This window comes from Festucalex cinctus, chromosome 6 (genome assembly GCF_051991245.1).
Source record: "Festucalex cinctus isolate MCC-2025b chromosome 6, RoL_Fcin_1.0, whole genome shotgun sequence".
Classification (NCBI taxonomy): Eukaryota; Metazoa; Chordata; class Actinopteri; order Syngnathiformes; family Syngnathidae; genus Festucalex; species Festucalex cinctus.
In genome coordinates, this window is record NC_135416.1 from 14161783 (window position 1) to 14182348 (window position 20566).

At 38.0% G+C, this 20566-nt stretch overlaps 1 protein-coding gene across 6 annotated transcripts in view; it reads right to left on the reverse strand.

The window, feature by feature from the left end:
* Positions 1-648: 648 nt before the first annotated feature.
* The window catches only part of cygb2 (cytoglobin 2), a 40219-nt gene continuing 20301 nt past the window's right edge, over positions 649-20566 (reverse strand). Inside the window, exons 3-7 of one of the 6 annotated variants that reach the window (XM_077524399.1) lie at positions 19824-19882; positions 14264-14373; positions 13777-14071; positions 6757-6988; positions 649-3910 (exon numbers count right to left, since the gene is read on the reverse strand). In XM_077524399.1, coding sequence (XP_077380525.1) covers positions 3746-3910; positions 6757-6988; positions 13777-13967 — 588 coding nt within the window. In that variant the 5' untranslated portion in view covers positions 13968-14071; positions 14264-14373; positions 19824-19882 and the 3' untranslated portion in view covers positions 649-3745. Of the gene's footprint in view, positions 3911-6756; positions 6989-13776; positions 14374-19823; positions 19883-20566 lie in introns of all 6 variants that reach the window. The other 5 variants (XM_077524394.1, XM_077524398.1, XM_077524396.1 and 2 more) reach the window with 5 other exon arrangements.

Consider the following 20566-nt stretch of genomic DNA (forward strand, 5'->3'; position numbering starts at 1 on the left):
CATACCGTACACACAAAAAATACTTTTTGAGTAAAATGTACTCTGAATATTTTACTCTCTTCCAAGTGTAAATTTGACTCTATTTAGAGTGGGACCAAATAGACTCTGCTTACAGTAAAATGTACTCTATAGAATTTACTATACGCTTGAACGTATTTACGAGAATGTTCGAACGTATTTGCGAGTATGTTCGAACGTAATACGTTCACTCAGGGAAACTAGTGGCTGAATTCATCACACCGCACAACAGTTCTGTCAGTTTCGGTCACGTTCCTTTTGTTTCCACCAATAAAGCTCCTTCCGTTCCCTTATGTGCTCTCTACTTGTCTCATTAAGTCAGTGAGGAGGCTCATTGTTTTATTTACTGATTGGTGTTTGTGTGATATGTACATAGAGACAGTAACATTGCTAATTCTTTTCTTTATAGGAGGTTATCGGTTAATGTAAAGTTGAAGTACATGTACATGTACATGAAGTACATGGTAATCCTGCTTTTGTACTTTTGTTGCCGTGTTTCACAAATTACAGTAAATTTCACATTTACTGTATGTTTTTGTTTGTCACAAGAACTGCATTGTGCTACGCTGTTTGTCAAACTGATTTCAAAACATGACAGACAAATGTTCAAGTGCATTTTATTGACCATTTTCATGTTCACCACGTCTACAGAGGTACGAGTTTGTGGCAAGATGTGCAAACATGCTTGAAACACGACAAAGCCACTGCACTTGCTCCCACCGACAACGTAATACACAATGACATGAGAATATAGTATTCAAATATGTCAAATCATTATCAGAGATATACTTAGAAAAATATAATTAAGTCTGCACTTTCAACAACTGATTGGCAAAATATTTTCACAAGAAAACAAATATTTCCACGTATATACCGTGATGAGCTTTACAAGGCGTGAGAGAGCAAGCGTGTTAGATGTGTCGTTATCTTTTCTAAGTATATGTTGGATTAAGTGCCGTGGCATACTTGGCATGCGTGGACATGTTCGAGTCCGTTAATTGAATGCACAATCGCAAGTGTGTGTGAGAGAATGTGAAAAAGGGATGTATCTTTTATCTACGTGTTTGTGTGTGTTAATGAGTGAGAACGTGATGCGAATTGAAAGCCACAAAAGGTCAGAGCAGCAATGGGGTGTGTTTTTTTTTTTATTTTTATTTTTTTTTTATTACTACTACCGGTAATGAACCAATGAATCTAGCCAAAGGCGGATGGATCATTTATGACCAGCAGTTGTTGGGTTTTATCATCTCTATGTTGAAAATGACTTGATTCTACCATAAGAAAGTTTTTATTATATAGATCTGCTGATCTTGTGAAGATGAATTTTGAATCTTATTGGTCAAACACTTCGCTTGATGATTTAAGTTAGCAGTACGGATTCTGAAGCGTAGATTAGATTGACATGACAGCACATTAGGCTGAAATCTGAATGCCAGAAATGGTCATTTGAAGGAAATAAGAGTCTGAGCCCGAATTGAAACCAGATAATTTGCAGTTCTTTCTTTCCATCTTCCAATTCATTATTGCCTACAAACTAAATGTAATTTGTTTTAAGTGATTGGAAAGGGCGTTTATGAGCAAGTGTTGCCAACGAATAAAAGCGTATGACGGATGACAGCGTACGGCCATTTTTAAAAGTGTTACAGCTCTCAGGGAAGACGCTCGTTAGCGAGGCAATGGGATGTTACGTTAAGTAGATGAACGAGCAGCTGAGGAGGAGCGGCGACTCATTGCCTCCCGGTAAATGCCAGATGCTGATAGCAACGAGGGTCGAATAGGAGAAACAGGACATCAGTGAAGCAGATGCGAGCTCAAGATTGGATCAAATGTCCATCCTAAGCAGATTTGCAGTGTATGCTTGGGAATTTAATAGACAGCTGGCGACTATGAATGGCAGTGCATGCAAAATTGCGATATATTGTTATTTCACGGGGTTAGATGGGTGAGGCATGTGATTTTTAGTAAGTCTTTTCAAGACACAATAATGTCAATTCTTTGCTAGATCTGTTGTAGCTTTACTACAAAATCTTGTTAGAACATGCGCTCTGTTTCCGAGACCTCCAAAAGAGTTTTTAAAGCCCTTAATGGAGCCTTTAATGCGGCATGCGTCTCTGATGAGGTAAACTAAGTGACAGGCTTGTAAATATTAGCAAAGGGGAGAACTGCCCGTGCAGCGTGTACATGCGTGGCTGCTGATCGCGCCCACCTGCGGACATTTTCCATCTTATTTTCTCAGTGTCGCTGTGTTTGTCCAAAGAGAGTGAATAAAATGTAAAGCACTTCACCAAAACGAGTGAACAGCCCTCTTTGGTGCGGAAACAGATTGATGTGGAAGTGAATTGCGAAGGCAGAAGAGTACATGTACACTTGCACACGGTTCACTTGTATGACACAGTTGAAATCAGATATTTAGAGCACATAATTCATCGATATAGAGCCAAAGAGGAGCACGGCCCCTTAAAATCTGAGGATTACAGGACAGAAAGAGTAAAAAACAAATAACAGTCAGCAGTTCCATGGTCCCAAAACATATGACTGCCCCCATCATTCCCTGTCTTATACATATTTTACTTTCAAAATAACATGAGGTGTATTCATACAAAACATACAAAATGTGACTCGAGGATGCATCTCTCTTAGCAGATTCCCACATGACCCCGCCCCTCCACAATGCATTTATGGGCCTTTGGATTAAAACAAAAAAGTTTGGCATAGAAAAGCTACGTTTAGTAGATTATTTGTCATAACTGTTTATTTCCATTTATAAGCATTTTAGGAATAAAGTGCACAGATGAATTTTTGTTACACCCATGTGCCAAAACAAAGCAAAATATTCTATTTTGCTGATGTTATTGATGTGGTTGTCATCTTTTGTTGAGCTTTTTAACAGTAGAAATGATTTTGGCAGAAACCATTGTCTGCGTTAATTACATTTTATGTTGTTTGCTCTTAAATGAGCGGCTTGCAACATTTTCCCAGCTAGCATTATAGATTTGCTATACTTTGTATTGACTTTTCATGTAGAATCAATAGTTTGTCTGGCGAAAAAATCTGCTTGCTCACCAGACAGATAAATTATTTCAGGGAACAAAATGAGTTCCATTTATGTTTTAGTTTTTTTAACAAGAAAAATGTCTTAAAGCGCCAAACAGTTTCATCATGTGGAGGTTATCTTAGAGACATCAAATCGTGGGAACTATCCTAAACTTGATTCTTGAAATTTGGTCTCGGAGGAAAGTGCTTGACATGTACAAGATGAGCAAAGGGGAAATTATGTGGGCAAGAAATTGGGAAGGGGCTGCCCCTGCTGGACTATAATTGCTTGAAGTCATGCTTTTGCTTCCCTTGTGTGGTTGGCAACAGTTGACAGCTGACTGGATAATTACTATTACCCGTTGGGGGCTAAAATACATACCCAACCATCACTTAGTTGAACTTAAAGGTCATTAGTGTTTGCAGATGTTGCCAGCCTACATTGTTAGGGGTTATCCAGGGAATTTAGTGAACAAAAAAAAAAGTCAACAAAAAAAATCCCCAGCACCCAAATGTCACTCAAATAAGCGGAGCAGTTGTGTGGATGAATATGTTACTTATCATATCATCCTCATCCATGTCTGAGAAATCTTGCTTGCAAAACTTGAGCATGAACAATGAGGAAAAACATCATTCTATTTTTTTTTTTTCCAGTCCACTGAAACCCTCTACACATTTTCTTCACACTGACCCTTTACACGGCCGAGCTGGAGACCTGGAGCCAGCCCACATCTGTGTACGCCCCCGTCACATGCCAGTAGACGGCACCCATGAGTTTGGTCCAGACCATCTGCACTTCTGCCGTGAAGAATTCCGGGAAGTCTTCAGACAGCACCTCCAGCATCACGCCGCTCAGTATCTGTAATTTGGTATGCAACGCAAAATGTCAGAGGCTTAATTGACTCTCGTGGGGTTGATTTTAGTACGTAAAAGAGTTCATATCAACACTTAAAAAAACAAACAAACAGGTGAGCTGTGATTGGTCGTTGTCTAAACACTGAGCAACTGTGGTGTCATCTTCTGCTGCATTCGAGGATGGTCGGAAGTCGGAAATATCCGAGTTCAAATGAACTCGGAAATTCCACTCGCAAAGTCGGAAAAAAACAAGGACCCCGACTTCACCGGCGGACTACAATGTGACGTCACTCTGAATGGCAAAACACAATTTACTTGAGTATAAAACTAGATAGCTTTCTTCATTCATAAATATTCACCAGAATGTCATGTAACGCAATGCACGTGACAGTATTGCCGCTATATCTGCATGAAATTATACGGTTAACTACTTAACTGTATGGAATGTTTATGAAATAAGATTAAAACAATAAATGAAGCAAAATTGCAAAAAGGTAAGTTTCCTAGAGGTCAAATTGAGTTTTGAGGACCAAAATAAAAAACAATTTATCACTATCCGTCATTTTGGTTGTTTACTTTCACCTCAAACGCTTTGAGGTCGGAACTGGGAAGTTTCAACTCGGATATTTATTTCCGACTTCCGACCATCCTCGAATGCAGCATTCAGTCGACAGCAAGTGGCAAAATGGCCGCCCCCCGAGATGGATGAAGACGGCTGGATTTTGCTTCATAACTCATATTCCACAAATGTAATATTAATATAACATATTATTGTCAACAAATGTTTAAGGTTGACTTTCCCTTTAATATTAACGCGACAGGGGTAGACACGTAACTCTTATCAGACACATTTGTTTTCCCTGTTTTTGTTCATCACGAGGTGATCAACTGTGTGAAATAATACCTAATCTGGACACCATTGTACTAAAATTACACTTTGGGAGTTAAAATAAACTCCCAAAAATGTAACTCTGGAACACTCCAATTTTCAACACTTCCAATTTGTGAAATGTATCTTTTGTAACCCAGTCCTGAAACTTTTCTGACAAACCTCATGTAAACATAAAGTACAAATACAGTCTGGCCTAAATATGAGCAACAGGGAGCTGCAAAGAGAATCAAATGAGGCTGTCAAGGTAATAAGATTATTAAAGTAAGGTAGGAGTAGAGCTGAGGCAGGAAATCATGAGCCCAATTCAGTGTTGCAGAAAGGTGGGCGAGACAGGTGAGAATTGAAAATATCCACGATGGTGAAACATGAAAGTACAAGGTGGACAGGAAACACAATGCGAATGAGAATCACACACTAGAGAGGACAATACGCTGAAGTAAAGACGTGGGCCATATGTGCATCAAGGGACATGAGCTAGATGATGTAATACGCGAATGTAAATCAGCAGCAGAAATGATTCTGTTGACAGCACAGTCTATCTCCTTTCATTTCACATGCAGGTGCATGCCCTTGCTATATTTTATTCTATGATCAGAAAGCCTGAAAGTAATTTGTATTGCCGTTTGCTGCTTTTTATATTCTTCAATGGCCCATTTTCACATCATTTAAAAATAATGGCAGGGCTTATGAAATAACTCTCAGTCTCTATTTTGGAACAAGAGTATCATTTAACACTCTTAAAACCAGGAATGAAACAAATCAACCGGCTGGCCACTTGTAAATACAGTATGTATGAATACAGTCCCCTCCAAAAGTGTTGTAATGACAAGGTCAATTCCTTTGTTTTTGTTATGTATTGAAGACATTTCAGCTCAAAAGACGATTAGGAGACAAAAGTTATTTCATAGTGTTTACATCTAGATGTATTAAACCACTCAGAAAAAAAGCACATTTTGTTTGAACCCACCAACTTTTCAAGTGAACAAAAGTAATTGAACAGACATTATTAAGTTAAAGTGAATAACTTTTGATAAAAGCTCTGATCAATTTTCCATCTTCTCTCAGCTTCAAAATGGTTTACTTTTCTCCCATAGACAGCCCTCTCGTCTTCATGTTTGCTTAACAACAAATGCAGTTTTCACAGGCGAAACACAAAAATTAAAAAAAACAAGCACAACAGTATCTAGTGTTTAAGCAAACAATCTAAAAAGCAACACCTGAGCAACAGATCAGTCACATGTTCAAATACTTCAAATGCTCACTTGTAAAAATGCTGGTACATGTAAACACTGTATTTTCTGTGCTTACGTTTGAATATGATTAGATTTCATACATACAATTTAGATGTAAAAAAATAAATAAATGAATGTCATGATTCATTCCTGAATTCTGAATTAATTAGAGCACCGTAGCCAATCGGGTGCCGGTGGCTTCAATGGTGCTGATGTGCTCTCTGTGCTGCTGCATTTATGAAGCTGATATTGAAAAGACGTGAAGAGAGGAAGTAAGTGTCTTCAATCGTATGAAGAGAGATGCATGGTTGATTTTCTGATTGGTAATTATGCAAGTATGTATATGGGGGAAATGAAACGCTACATGTCGAGCATTTCGCTTGGTAGTTTGTTTGATTTGTCTTCATGGCAATCAACAAGTAACGGACACAAGTGGATTCTATGATTGAATTACCTTCATAATAAAGAATTTGCACATTCTATTGCAAAATAATCAAAGGTGAAGTTATTTTAATAGGTAGGTTGAATCGTTCATTATGAAATTTACTTGAATTTGTTCCAGTCTTTCGGGAATTTTCTAGTACCTCTGTGCGGAGAGTGTACATTAAATTGACAAGTACTTTTGTTGATCAAATCTTAATTCAAATACCAGTAATATTAGCATTCTCAATATAATAACAATAGATAAACAAAGACCTGTTGTTGGAAAGATGAGCTCATTCCTACCTTAAAATACATTGGTTCCACCTTGTGTTTGATAGCATGAGCTTTCCCCACCAGGGCCAACACCGACGACACCTTTTCCGGGTCATTGAGGTTCTCCACCACAGTATTGATGGCATTCATCACCCTGCGGGCATGTTGTCGAAGCTGACTGCTTCGTTCCATCTCCTCAGGGTCCTCCATGTCCTGGAACTGGCTGAAATACTGTTTGGCTGATGGGAAGTTCACAAAGAACCTGGGAAAAAAAAAATTGAACAACAAAACGTCATTGGTTTGATTCATGTGAAAAATCAGATGGAATCTCTGTGGCTAGTATTCAATTTTTTATTTAGTAAACTACTACATATGGATTAAATAGATTGTTTTTGTTTTGTTTTGTTACCTGGAGCTATCAGTTAATGAGGGCATCCTGGGAGTCAGGGCTGAAATGTTGACCTACATTCATTTGTCATCCTTAACTTTCTGTACTTGTGCTAGCTCACTCACTTATTTTGCCTTTTCCACTGAAATGGCCATGGGCCTGCCTTGGGTTACAGCACCATTTATTTATTTCTATTTTCCCAAACACAATCCATTCACCCCCCCCAAAGAAGAGAGAGCTCAGAATTGTACATTCGGTAGTCTTATCGATTCAACGTCTCATCATCATTGCTCTCTTTTTTTTGTTTTTTTTTTACGTGGAGGTGTGCGTTTGTGTGCGTGCGTGTGCGCGTATGCGCGTGCGTGCGTGCAAGTACGTGTAAATTTATACTCATTAATTCACCTAAAACCTAATAAAAATCCCATTACCCTTCACCTTAACCGGATACTTGAGTCTCGCCAGAGTCGTGAGGTTCAGACGGTCAGGAAACCAGTGAAAAAGTCAGAAAAGATAAAAAGAAAAGAAAGATAAACACAATCCAAAAGTGCATCGAGATACATTTGATGGCTACATATGGCTAACCAACGCATTACAGTTTGATCAAACTGCTGATAACTAATTAACCCACTTTGACAAAACTACAGTATACGACCAAACCTAATTGAATTAAAAATGTAAATTTAGCAAAAGTTAAAATCGTACTTCATAGAGGGGTTACAATCCAAATAATATGGCATTTAAATGCATAGTATGGCATAATCCTTAAGTGGAATGCGGAAACTGGAATTTGTAGTGCGTCAATTGTGCTCAGCGTACTGCAGAGCTTTGTAAGTTTAGATGCATCCAACTAATTGAATCTCATGGCTAAATGCCGATGTGTAAATGATTCAGCCATTTCATTTTCATCAATAAAGTTGCAAAATGGTCACATAATTATGTAAAATGCTTACAAGAGCCTTAAAATCACAAGCTATTTGCTTACTACTGTACTTTGACCTCATTTCAATCTTGTCATTGCTCACGCTGGCCAAAATTGTGGATACAATTATTTCCCAGTTTGAGTTTGGCCCTGGGCAGCGCTGATAAAAATGCATATACACTCACCAGATTCTGTCATGCCAGGCCAAGGAAGGCTTCCGCTTGCCTATAGCATTTTTAGCTTGGCACTACCAGCTGTCACGATATGGACACACTTTTATCCTCAGTGATGGAAAATAAATGTATAGGAGCTTTTTTACCCTGTTTGGACAGATATTAAGTTTGAGTTGTTGTTCACTACACTTTTCCCAGATCAGTCAATAGCTTGACAGACCTTTAATAAAATGGAATTACCGTACATTAAATGAATGCAAATTTGAAACATATTCAAACACTTGGCTGCAGGTCACAGCCACTTAATATTTAATTCTGTATGTTTCATTTCTATATTGTCTTGTGTTACCGAAGCAAGCCAGAGAACATTCTGTCCCTGTGTGAGAGCTCCGAACTCATCCTTGCACCTGCTTCTGCATTCAAATGAATCCATTAAAGTCAAATGGGCACCATTAGCGTGACTTGTTAATCATACTTGAATCAGAGTGGGAGGCTTTTTCTAATTATTTACCGCAGTGTGAACAACCTTGGGTTTTACTGTTGAATCTACAATGATGTTTTTTTTCTGCACATTAACTATTTAAAAGTTGCAGACTTTTAGAAAGGTGATTTGAAGAACAAATGCACCTTACTCAGAGTAATATTTCCTAACTATAATAAACTTGATAAAGATAAGGAAAAGCGGTACTTGCGTCATATTTGATACCTCATTTCTCGGTGCATCAGATACATATGAACTGAAACATAACAACTATGGAGGACCAAAACTGCCAAAATTCAAAAGAAATAAATGACTAAATAAATAAATAAATCACTAAAAGTGAAAATAAAAACATATATAAAAATATATTTAAAAAATTAAATACAAATGTATTTATTTATGTGTGTGTGTATATATATATATATATATATATATATATATATATATATATATATATATATATATATACCATACCATACCATTTCTATTTTGTATGTAATTTTTGCATTATTATTATTATTTTTATATCCATTTCTATTTGCACTTTTAGCCATTGATATATTTATTTAGTAATTTATTTATTTTGAATTTTGACAGTTTTGGTCCTCCATTAACAACAAGACCAGATTGACCAAAATGAAGCAGTCTGGAGTACAAAGCAGTTCAATTGCAAATCAAGACTGAATGAATTGCTTCTGAAGTATTGATTTGTATTGTTTGCTCAAAACAGTTTTCAAAATCATGAAAGAGGGATAAATTATGTGCAGAAACGTTTCATGTCACAGAGAACATATTGACAAAGAGACAGTCTGAATAACCACCTAATAACAATTTCAAATGTAAATAACACCCTAAAATTGTCCATTTATCAACATGAATAGCCTGCGGATGATGACCGATCTCTTTAACGTCATGTAGCGTGATGAAAAGGATCATATTTCAGTTCTAATTCAACTGCACTGTACTGCAAAATGCCCTTTCAACAATACAACTCGAGTCTGTCAAATGTGCCTGAGGAGATCGTATTCATTCAGTGGTGCAATTGCATTTGTACGCATTGTTGAGATGGACCGAAGCTACTGCCACTGTTTCGCTGCTCCGTGCATCCGAGCAGATGGAGCGACATCAAAGTGAAGGGAAAAAAAAAAAATCTTCGTGCCCACGGTGGCTGCTGTGCACTGATCTCTCAGCTTCTCGGCAATAACATGTCAACCGTGCAAGGCTGCGACCTCCGGGTCAGCCTCTGGTTGTTAGGTAACCGAGGAACTGTCAGTCAGCTGTTGATAATTACAGTCTTTGACCATCACATGGTGAACGCGAGTGGAGCAATGCTCTAGTCGTTTCTAGCCTAATTTTAGGGGTGCTCAAGCGTCATGTCTCTGCACTCAGGCCTGTTGTGTTTTTTTGTTTTTTCCTTCAAGTCTAGCCTAATTGCCAGTGGGCGGGTCCTCCATCGATGCACCTGTTACTGATCGGCTTTAAAAGGTAGCTGAAGCTGCTCATTTGCTGTCATATTGTTTGTTTGTTCACCTGTTTTCTGGTTGTTAGTCAAGACAACCTGTTCCTCGTTACCTTGCTTTGCCTTGAACTTGTTCATTGGTTCATTGTTTTTGTAAGTACCAATAAGCTGATTTGTTTCTTTGCACTTGCTTTGCAAGCATTTTTTTTTTTTTAGCTAATTATTTCAACATTTTTTGCATTCACTTTCTGTTTCCATTTTTTGTGCCTTGCCCTTTAATAAGCATTTTGTGTTTGATTTGTGTAAGTACATTTTTTATGATTTTTCTTTGTACATTATTGTAATTTTCCTTTTTGTATTGTATAGTAGCTAAAGAATCTAAGACGGTTGTTGTCGACACTACCAGCAAGTGTACAACAAAAAGCGTTCTTCCAAATTTATATTTGATAAAACTTACTTTAAAACCCATTAAGATAATGCCCAGGGCCGAAGGGCTTTAGGCATTATTGTGACCCGTTTTCGGCTTTTTGATGGTTCTGACCAAGTCATTTCAAAATAAGATACTGCCCAGGGATTTTAAATGATGACTCAGTTATTGCACAAAAAAAAGTTGCATTAAAATTTCACATGCAACGAAGTTACTAAACTAAATGGAAATGCATTTATTTAACTTAAAAGTTAAATATACTGTACAAGTGAACTTTACTTAGGCAGTAATTCTGTCGCATACATACTGCCGCTAGTGGTGGTAACCAGTACTACATTTTCAAAGTCAATGAGAATCACTAATCTAAAGGAATGAATTTTAACACTAACATCACATCATGAAATAAACATGGTCTGATTTAGTGTGCAGAACAATTTATACATGCGCTGAAAACAGCTTTGTATGGTTGCATTTACTTTATTATAAGCCAGTATGTCACTGATTTGATTTTATTCTGTATTTTAAGGTCAAATTAATTAATATTTATGCTTTAAGTTAATGATGTAGAAAGAGATACATAAATCATTAAAATAGCAATCACCCTTCCTGCAATAATTCCTCAATACAGTATGTAATCTGCTTTACAGCTTTGACTTAATTGATTTTAGCGTTCCTCACAACCAATTGAGATTTTGAATAGAAGATCTTCTTCTATCTTTTAATTATATTTTCTTTAAGGAGGACAAAATGTGTTTAAAAGAAAGAGACGACTAGCTAGTGAAGAGAGAAGTGCCAATACGTAGGCCTATTTCTGTCACCTGCAGATAAGACCACGCACACCAACACACACTTGCACACCCCCACACACACACGCTCACACACATAAATGTTCTTCCTGCCCTTTCGTCTTTCCCCCTCGGGGATTTTGTCAACCCCAAACTGGAAATCAGTTTGTCTCACTCCGATCACTTTTTCTTGGTTGCGGTTGGCTGTCCATTTTAGCAATCCTTCAAGGGTTTTCTGAGTGTGACATTGACCGTTTAGCTCTGCAAAACCAAAAATCCAGCCTTTCTTTGTTGAGTGAAGAAAAGCTGATATAAACAAACATAAACAATACAATGAGATAAATTGCAATGTACTATAATATAACGTAACACCTCCCTTTTTAAAGGATAGGGCTCTTCCCCACCACCCATGTACTTTACTTTCATCAAGTAAAAAAAATAAATAAAATATTGATAATAAAATAAAACTGTTTGAAAATATATGTACATTTACTTTAAGATGAGCCAGAAAAGCACTGCATAGGTATTGATGAGTGAAGTTGTTTCGTTCTGATTTAAATTCATGATGCACTTCCACTCTAGGGCACACAAATATTTACTCATTGATAGTCATTAAAAGTTGAAAACACGCAGTACTGCAGCTCCTCATCAATGCAATATTTACAACCAGTGTGCAGCGCTACATTCCAGCACCCCAAGCAGACATCCGACTGTCACTGCTGCGTTCTGTGCAGAGGTGTCAAATCCAGTTCCAGAAAGTAAAATCCATGCCACAGTTTAGCTTTAGCCAGTAGGTGCTACCACTCAACCGGCAGGTAAACAAGCTCCTTTACCTGCTAAGCTATGCTAACGTGTGAACCGACTAACATAAAATGCCAAAGTAGGTAGCCTAATTATAACAACTGAAGAAATACATCTTATCCGTATGTTTTCTTTTTCAATTTATGAACGACAGAAGCTCTGGGTTTTATGCATTTACTACAAATAATTAGTGAGTGGTAGAAAATGGGAAATTTGATATATCCATGTTTTAAAGCAATGTACACTGACACTTTCACATATGATGAGCAGGTACAGTCAGCTCTATTGACAATTCCCAACATCCTGGCATTTCTGATATTTTGGTGAAAACAAACGACGTATTTGTATTACTTTTGCACGCATGAATACCAAGCAGTTGGTTATCGTAGTCAAATGACATTTCATCTTCACAGATCAAATTACAATCCAAAGTCCATTGCTTTTCAATGAGCAGAGTTTCCTTTCAGCAAGTTGATGCTGCTTTCGAGGAAGGTGGGAAGTCAGATTGATCCTAAATCCTACCTACCTTGTCACACTTCCGACCTGAAAGCGTTCAAGTCAAATGTAAACAAAGATGGATGATTACGATAAATTGTTTGTTCTTCTGGGTAACGCAGTCAGTCTAAATCACGTTGGGTTACGTGAAGTTACTTTGAATAGTCAATAGTCAGTCAATGTAATAAAGATGTTTCTAATTACTGTAAAATAAGTTGTGCCATACATGGTCTGTTTATTGTCGAGCGACATCAGATTGAAGCCGGTTGGTGATGTTGGGGTCCTTTTTTTCCCCCCGACTTCGCAACTCAGATCTCCAAGTTTTAAAGGGGCGTTTTCGCCTTCTTCTTGTCCTCCGCTGCACACCGTCATTTTAAGTTGTGATGCGTTTGTGACGTAGCTTGGAATTGTGTGGATCAAACCATTTATTTATTTATTTTTAAACAAAAAGGGGGCGCACTACAGTTTGCTGTTAAAATAAGTTTCAACCTATAGAACACAATAAAAAATAACACCAAGAATCTATTTTTTTATTTTTTTTTTGGGGGGGGGGTACTTTGATTTTCTTTTGGGGTGCTCCAGCACCCCTAAAAATGGGCTAAACACGCCTATGAATGTTTATCTATCTACTGTATTTACATTGTCATACATGGAGGTTGAAAAAGACAACAAACCTGTTCTGACAAAGCAAGAAGAAGAAGGTTCAATGTTTTAAAATAAAAATGTAGTGGGTGAAAGCAAAAGTCATCTAAAAAAAAAATAATAATATATATATATATATATATATATATATATATATATATATATATATATTTACTACAAATACCTGCAAAATCTCAATAAGTAAAACGGCTTAGTATTTGCATTACTTCTCGCCAAGCATAGATTAGACTGCTGCTCGACTACGAGGCATTGCAATGTCTATACAAAAACGTCACAGCTGTAGTATAGGAACTCCTAAACCTAAAATTATTATCATGTGTGAGAGAATAATCATTTACTCCAGTTCTACCGTTTTTCCGATTTAGAATTAGAGCATCCTAAAGTTAACAAAGTGCTCACAAGAAATGCGATATAAGTTGAGCACATATTTGGAGGCTTTCACCTGTTGACAGAACTCACCTGATGAGCACCGACACCCCCACGTCGTCACAATTCTTGTACACGTGCCCCCAAGTGTCCTGGATGATCTCCCTCTCGGCATCCGACAGCGGCTCGGTCCGCTCCGGACGGTCGTCGCAATCCACGGCCCGCCTCCCCACTCCAAGCAGTTGCTCTGGCGAGGGCGGCGGGGGAGACTCCCTGCGAGACATCCTCCTGCGGCGCAGCAGCCTGGAGGCTCCAAGCAAGGCCCGGGGGAGGTAGGGAGCAAGGGAAGGGGGGAGGGTGACGGAGAGCTGAGACCCCACGGCGGGAGCTGGGAGAACAACCAAGATGAGAAAAGGAGTGAAAAGCAAAAGGGGGGAAAAGAGAAATGGGTGAAAAGGAAGAGAGCAATAATGGGCAAAAAAGGAAAAAAAAGAGTGAAAGGAAAAAGTCCCCCAGCTCTCCTTTGTTATTCCTCCCTCTCCTTAAAAAAACTTCTCTCTCTCTCTCTCCACTTCCTCACTTTTTGTCCCCTCTCAGTGTGGGAGATCCTTGTCAGTGGTGCTGATGCTGTTCCCTGTCATACTTGTCCTCTGTCTCATCCTCTCACACAGGCTGCATGTGTGAGGGAACCTGATGGAATGAGTGAAGGGTGGGGAGAATAAAAGAGAGAGGGGCACAGCAAGTGAGAGAGAGTGAGCGAGTGAGCAAGCGAGAGGGACATGCAGGGATCTTAAACATCTCCCTGACAAGGGAGTCATTGAAAAGCCCATAAATTATAACCGTGAAAAAGTACATGACACAGCACTTTTCCTGTCGTAACTTCAAACTTTTTAATAGTTCTCGTTATATTTGAAAATATAATGCTTTGATCAGTTTCTACATAATCTAAATTTTTCAAATCTTTCCCCAAAATGAAATTTATGGCCTGATTACTAAAGCTCCCAAACTGCATGTTAACACCAACAGATTGTGTATTGTTGGTGGATATGTAGATTTACCAACATTGCAAGCTCATGAGTTTGCATTGAAGATATTGTCACAGTGTTATGACATCTGGGCTCCCCTCGTCTCACTGTCATCTTGAACCTCCTGTATTTGCCCTGATCGTCATGTCTCCTCCATTCTGCTCTCTCTTGTGACTCGTTTAGTTCACTGATTTATCATCTTGTATGATAATATATGGAGGTGAGCAGGGCTGGATTGACAGAAATAATCGGTCCTGCCATTTTGACTTAAGCCCGCCGGCCCAGCCCAATTCCTGACCACCTTTTGGATACCACGTATCGCTACCACTGATGTTTATTTGGGATCTAACGATATCCAAACATCACGATACGATATTATCACGATATGAAGGTTAGAGGTGTGCAAAATTTCCGATTCTTAGATTATTCACGATTCGGCCGTGGAACAATCGAGAACGATTCACAAACGTCCAAATTCCGATTATATAAATATGCCAAGGGAAGCGAAACGAGCGAAAAGTACGCGGAACTGAAACGCAGTAGCGCGCGCGGTCTTCGGGACGCTTTTTGGGACAGACCGAGAGTACACATCCACAACTCACGCCTCGAGATTCAAAACAACAACAAGCATGGCTGAGCTGACCAACCCACCTCTTCATGACATCAGACCTGCTCCGAAAAGGCAAACAACTTGAGGCGGAAGTATCAGCTAGCTGGCTGCAGTGCGTCGGTTAGCGTTCTACAGGGCGTCGCGCAGTGATACGAACGAACGAACAAAAAAGTAGTGGCTGGCGGTAATGGCGTCTGACTTTATTCAGAAAAGAGTATTGTGATGGAAATGTATCACGCTTTTGAAAACAAATAGTTTTTAGAAGAAAAACGCTTTATTTCCGAGACCCCAGCCATCTTGCTGGACTATTTTCTTTTTTTATTTTCTTCTCGTCCAACGTCGAACCAGAACTGGTGTCACCGAACGCTGTCAGAAAGAAGTCAGTGCTGATCGCACACACGGGAGGTGAGGATCAAATTGAGATTCATGTTAAAAAAGCCGAACGATCCCATTAATGTTTACACGTTCATGTTTACACAAGTTAAAAAGCAGAAAAGCACTTGAGGGTTTTTTTTTTTTGTACCTCTGAGAAACTTTAATGTTTACATGTTCATCTTTACACAACTTAAAAAGCAGGAAAGCACTTTTTTTTTTAGGCATTTGTATTGAAGTAGTAGTTCACATTGTCTTTCATTTATACCTCAATGCACTTTTGAGTGGATAAAAATAATATATTTTTGCTCAATGCTATGTTTTATTCTGTTGAAGACTGAATATACTTAAAAGCTGTTGTTACAGAATGAGGACTTGAGTATTTTATTTACTGTTTTGAACTGTTAACTTGATACTGAAATAGTAGTTTATGTAGACCTGAGAGGACTTTTGTACTATTTTTGTAACTAATGTACGAAACATTAAAAGCAGCAAAATACATTGTTTTTTTTTCTGCTGCCTGGGGGGGAAATCAATAATCGTTTTATAATCGAATCGTAGCCTCTGAATCGTAATCGCAATCGAATCGTGAGGTGCCCCAAGATTCCCACCTCTAATGAAGGTCACAATACGATAATTATCACGATATTGTGGGGAGGTTGGCGTTACAAAAAAGGTCACAATATTGTAAAAAAATAAAATAAAATAAAAAACGCAATATTGTGCTTTCATACAGTACAGCAATGAAAAATATAAAACTATTATAAATATATAGAAAAAAAAATATAAACATATATTGAGGCACTTACTTGCGAATGCAAGCACACACTGAGTTCCGACACGTTTTGACTCTTTAAACTGCACTAAAAAATAGCCACCAGAGGGTGCTAGAACTGCACAAATAGAAATCAACCCGACTTTTTTTTAAAGGAAATTTACTCTATGCATAACTAGAAGAAGGTGATAATGCTGCTAATTGAGTGTGGAACTATATGTTGCCCTTTATGTTAATCATCACATTAGACTTATACTTGCAATGTTTACTTATACAGGGGTCAGCAACCTGCGGCTCTGGTGCCACATCTCCTGTGACTCCCTGTGGATCTGTATTTAAAAAAAATAAAATAAAAACAAAAAAAATAATAAAAAAAATTAAAAAAAAGATGTTATGCGAATAAAGTGTTAACCTCTTATTTGTGTCTGCGTTTTTGGGATCCAACCCCAAAACATAACAAAATTAATATTTGTTTTATATTTAATTTTTTAGATAAAATATTTTAATTCATGGTTAAATAAAAACTGATTACATATTCAAAAATATCAAAGACCGAATTAAGTTGTCAGAAAGAGAAATGAAAGGTAGATGATTTTTTTTTTAATTACCTAAAAATGCCCAAAACATAATCATAAAATATCCATAAAGGAAGAGGAAAAGCAGAAAATTACCATAAAATGTCCATGAAATAGCCCCCCCAAAAAAATGTCAGAGAATTAATTTTAAAAAGGCAGAAAAGAAAACATTCAAAAAGTAACCATAAAATGTCCAAAAACAAAAGAAATAAAATGTCTTTGGAATCTCCAAAAAGTCCGAAAATTGATAAAAAAAATAAAAAAAAATAAAAATAATAATAAGTCAGAAACAAAAATGTTCAAAAAGAAAGAAAAAAGCTCCAAAACAAAAGAAGAAATACCAAAAATTACCATAAAATGCCCACAAAATTGCCAATAAATGTCAGAAAATTGATAGCAAAAAGGGAGGAAAAAATGTCCAAAAAATAGCCAGAAAATGTCCAAAAAGGGAAGACAAGAGTCAGAACATTACCATGTGTCCTTAAAATTGCCAAAAATGTCAGAAATTACAAAAAGGCGGAAAAAGTCTAAAATATACAAAAAACTATCCATCCATCCATTTTCTTGGCCGCTTATTCCTCACAAGGGTCGTGGGGGGTGCTGGAGCCTCTCTCAGCTGGCTCTGGGCAGTAGGCGGGGTACACCCTGGACTGGTTGCCAAAAACAAAAACAAAAAAACAAAAAACTAATAACAATAATAATAATCCAAAAAGGGAAGACAAATGGTAGAAGAAAATGAATCTCAAAAGTAATGGATATTTCTCCATATAGCTCTTGGACCCTATATATAATTACATTAAACTAACCCTAATTACATACTGTTTCGTTCATCATAATCTTCAAATGTTTTGTGGCGTCAGGCCGAATTTTTTTATTTTATTTTTTTATTTATTTGGCCTAAAATGGCTCTTTTGACAGTAAAGGTCGCTGACCCTGTCCCTAACTTAGAACAGTATATTTAGATACAGCATCAAGTCATTTGTGAATGATGCAACAAGTTTTGCAAAGATCAAATTGAAGGTTCTCTCCTGAAAAAAATCTGTCAAACTCAAGTTAGAAAAGAAACGTGGACAGATGATCTATTAAGGCTCTCGTGTTGTCTTGGCTGTGTACTCGGGGTCAACTATCTACCACATCTGTGTTTCTAAGCACTCTTGACAAGGTTTTCATTTCAGCGTTATTTGTACTGCCATTTTCATCGCTCCCTTAAATCTTAAGGCCCTTCATTGAAAGCGCTTAGTGGGATTTCACACGTCTTTGCTTTCCGCCATTCAGCCGATATTTGCGGAGGACTGCGGTTACGGCACGTCTTCCGCTTATATAATGAAGTCAGCGCTGCGACAATGGGGGCGGGCATGCGAAGAAACAGAGCAGAATTAAGGGGCAAATGAAGGAGAGCCAGGCAGACAGGCGAAACCTTTCTGCGAGCCTTCAATGCTAAGCGACCCAGATGTCCAGCGTGTCATGTCGGATGCCAATTTGATCTCAACGTTGAGATCTATACGACATCTCAACCTCCCACTTGGTGACCCGCCACTGTGTGTATGTGTGTGTAAGTTGCACACATACGCTTCTGAATTAGCGATTGCATTGACGTGCTCCGAGTTGACATCTGTGCTTCATGACCCCTTCAGTCGATAATGGCAGTTTAGCCGCTATCAAGCTCGCGTCAGTCAACTTGCGCTCAGGAGATTCATTGTTGGGAAGGCCCGCAATTAGCACAAACTTTTGAAATCAAACCCCTCCAAGTATGAGCGTACGTGCTCGTGTTCCATGTCACCACATGCACGGCCAGCCCTCTTCCCCCTCTTCAAGGCCTTCAAGGCTCCAATAGAGCTCTCAGCTGGAAAAAGCGTGGACGGGAAAAATTGATTTGTCTCCATTCAAGGCTGCTCCTCAGCTGTGCCATTTTCAGTCAATAAGGAAATCAGCATCTTCCCTGCAGTTTGAAATGAAAAGCCTCTTTTGTTGCGAATTCCATAGTGTATGTAATGATCTGACATGCGCGTTTTGAGATGTTGCAAATGACATAATGTGTTCGTATTCACATGATGCCGAATGGCTTTTAGGGAGAAACGCTGCATTGGCAGCAAAGGAATTGAGGCGCTGTCTACCTATGTTCTGTTGAAAGGTGGAAGTCGTTTTGCTCTGACACACAACTCGCATGTGAATCTCATTTCTCATCTGGCCCCAGGTGTTACTGAGACCGTTAATTCCCATCTGCATATATGCATACCGCCTCCTACTTGTTCCACTCCTCTTTTCCTCTCAGTTGATGATATGCTTGTGCCTGGAGCATCACCACAACAACACACGGATGGCTTTGTTTTGACCACAGCAAAGAGGCACAAGAAATGCATTATGTGCAAAACAATAGTTCCCTTCCTCCTCCTCATACATCAAGGGATGTAAGGGATGTAATGCCGACATTTGATCAACCCTAACCCATAGTGTCTGTGCACAAGCTGTATACATTTGATCAACATTTTACATTTGCTTGTTTTGTCAAATTGAGAAATCTTACAGTATTTATTTTTATATATTGTAGTTAACTTCTTTTACACTTACAAGAAGTTTATAGCTTTATGTTACATATCTGAAAACAAAAACAAAACAAGAACAGATAACAATAGGCTACTACATTACATAATGAAGAGTAGAATCCAAACGGATTGTTTTCCCTATTCAGTGTCTCTTCTGAGTCGTTTAAAGACAGTGCATGATGCTACGATCTCCTATCTCCAATGAGAAGAAAACTGTTTTAATACGCATTGTGAACTCACCGTCGTTGTTCTTTCCAACAGTGCCATCTGTTGGTGTGAGAATATAACTGCTTCAGTAGCTGACACAGACCAGTATCCGTATGCAAAAAAAAAAAAAAAAAAAAAGTTCAAGTATCCAAATGTGGATCTTTAGCTGTTAAGCATAGAAATCTTTTGTACTAGAATCATAAGTACTACTATATTAAACTGTTGCCTTTGAACCAGTAATGAACCTCGAAAGAACTCTATTGGTGTACAATGGTGCTTTGAAACCAGGGGTGCTATAGAACTATGCTTTACAAATAAAAACATTGTATTTGGTCTAACATCTCGTTTCACCAGTTTAAGCAAAAAAATAAATAAAAAGAAACAATTCAGAACTTTCATCGCTTTGGCATTTAGTTGTTTTAGCTGTTCTTGTTTATATATACCATTTGTCAGTGTTGATACTTTTGGCCCAATGTTTCTTTTTACCCACTTGCAGAAAACAACCGCTAGAGGGAACTATATCACATCTTTTTTTCCACAGCTCGCTACTACCAAAGTTGCGCGTGAAGTACGGATAAGTTTACGTGTGAAGTTCTCAAGAATCACCCACAACACTTACAAATGTGTCTGTTTATCTCTTAATAAAAGCATATCGCAGTTGTTAAAGTAGTTCGACGTTGTTTCATATGAATGATAAATTGTTATATTTGAGAAAATCTAATTAGATTAAAGTTGTGTTCATTGTAACGTCCAAACGCATGAAATGTTTGAATATT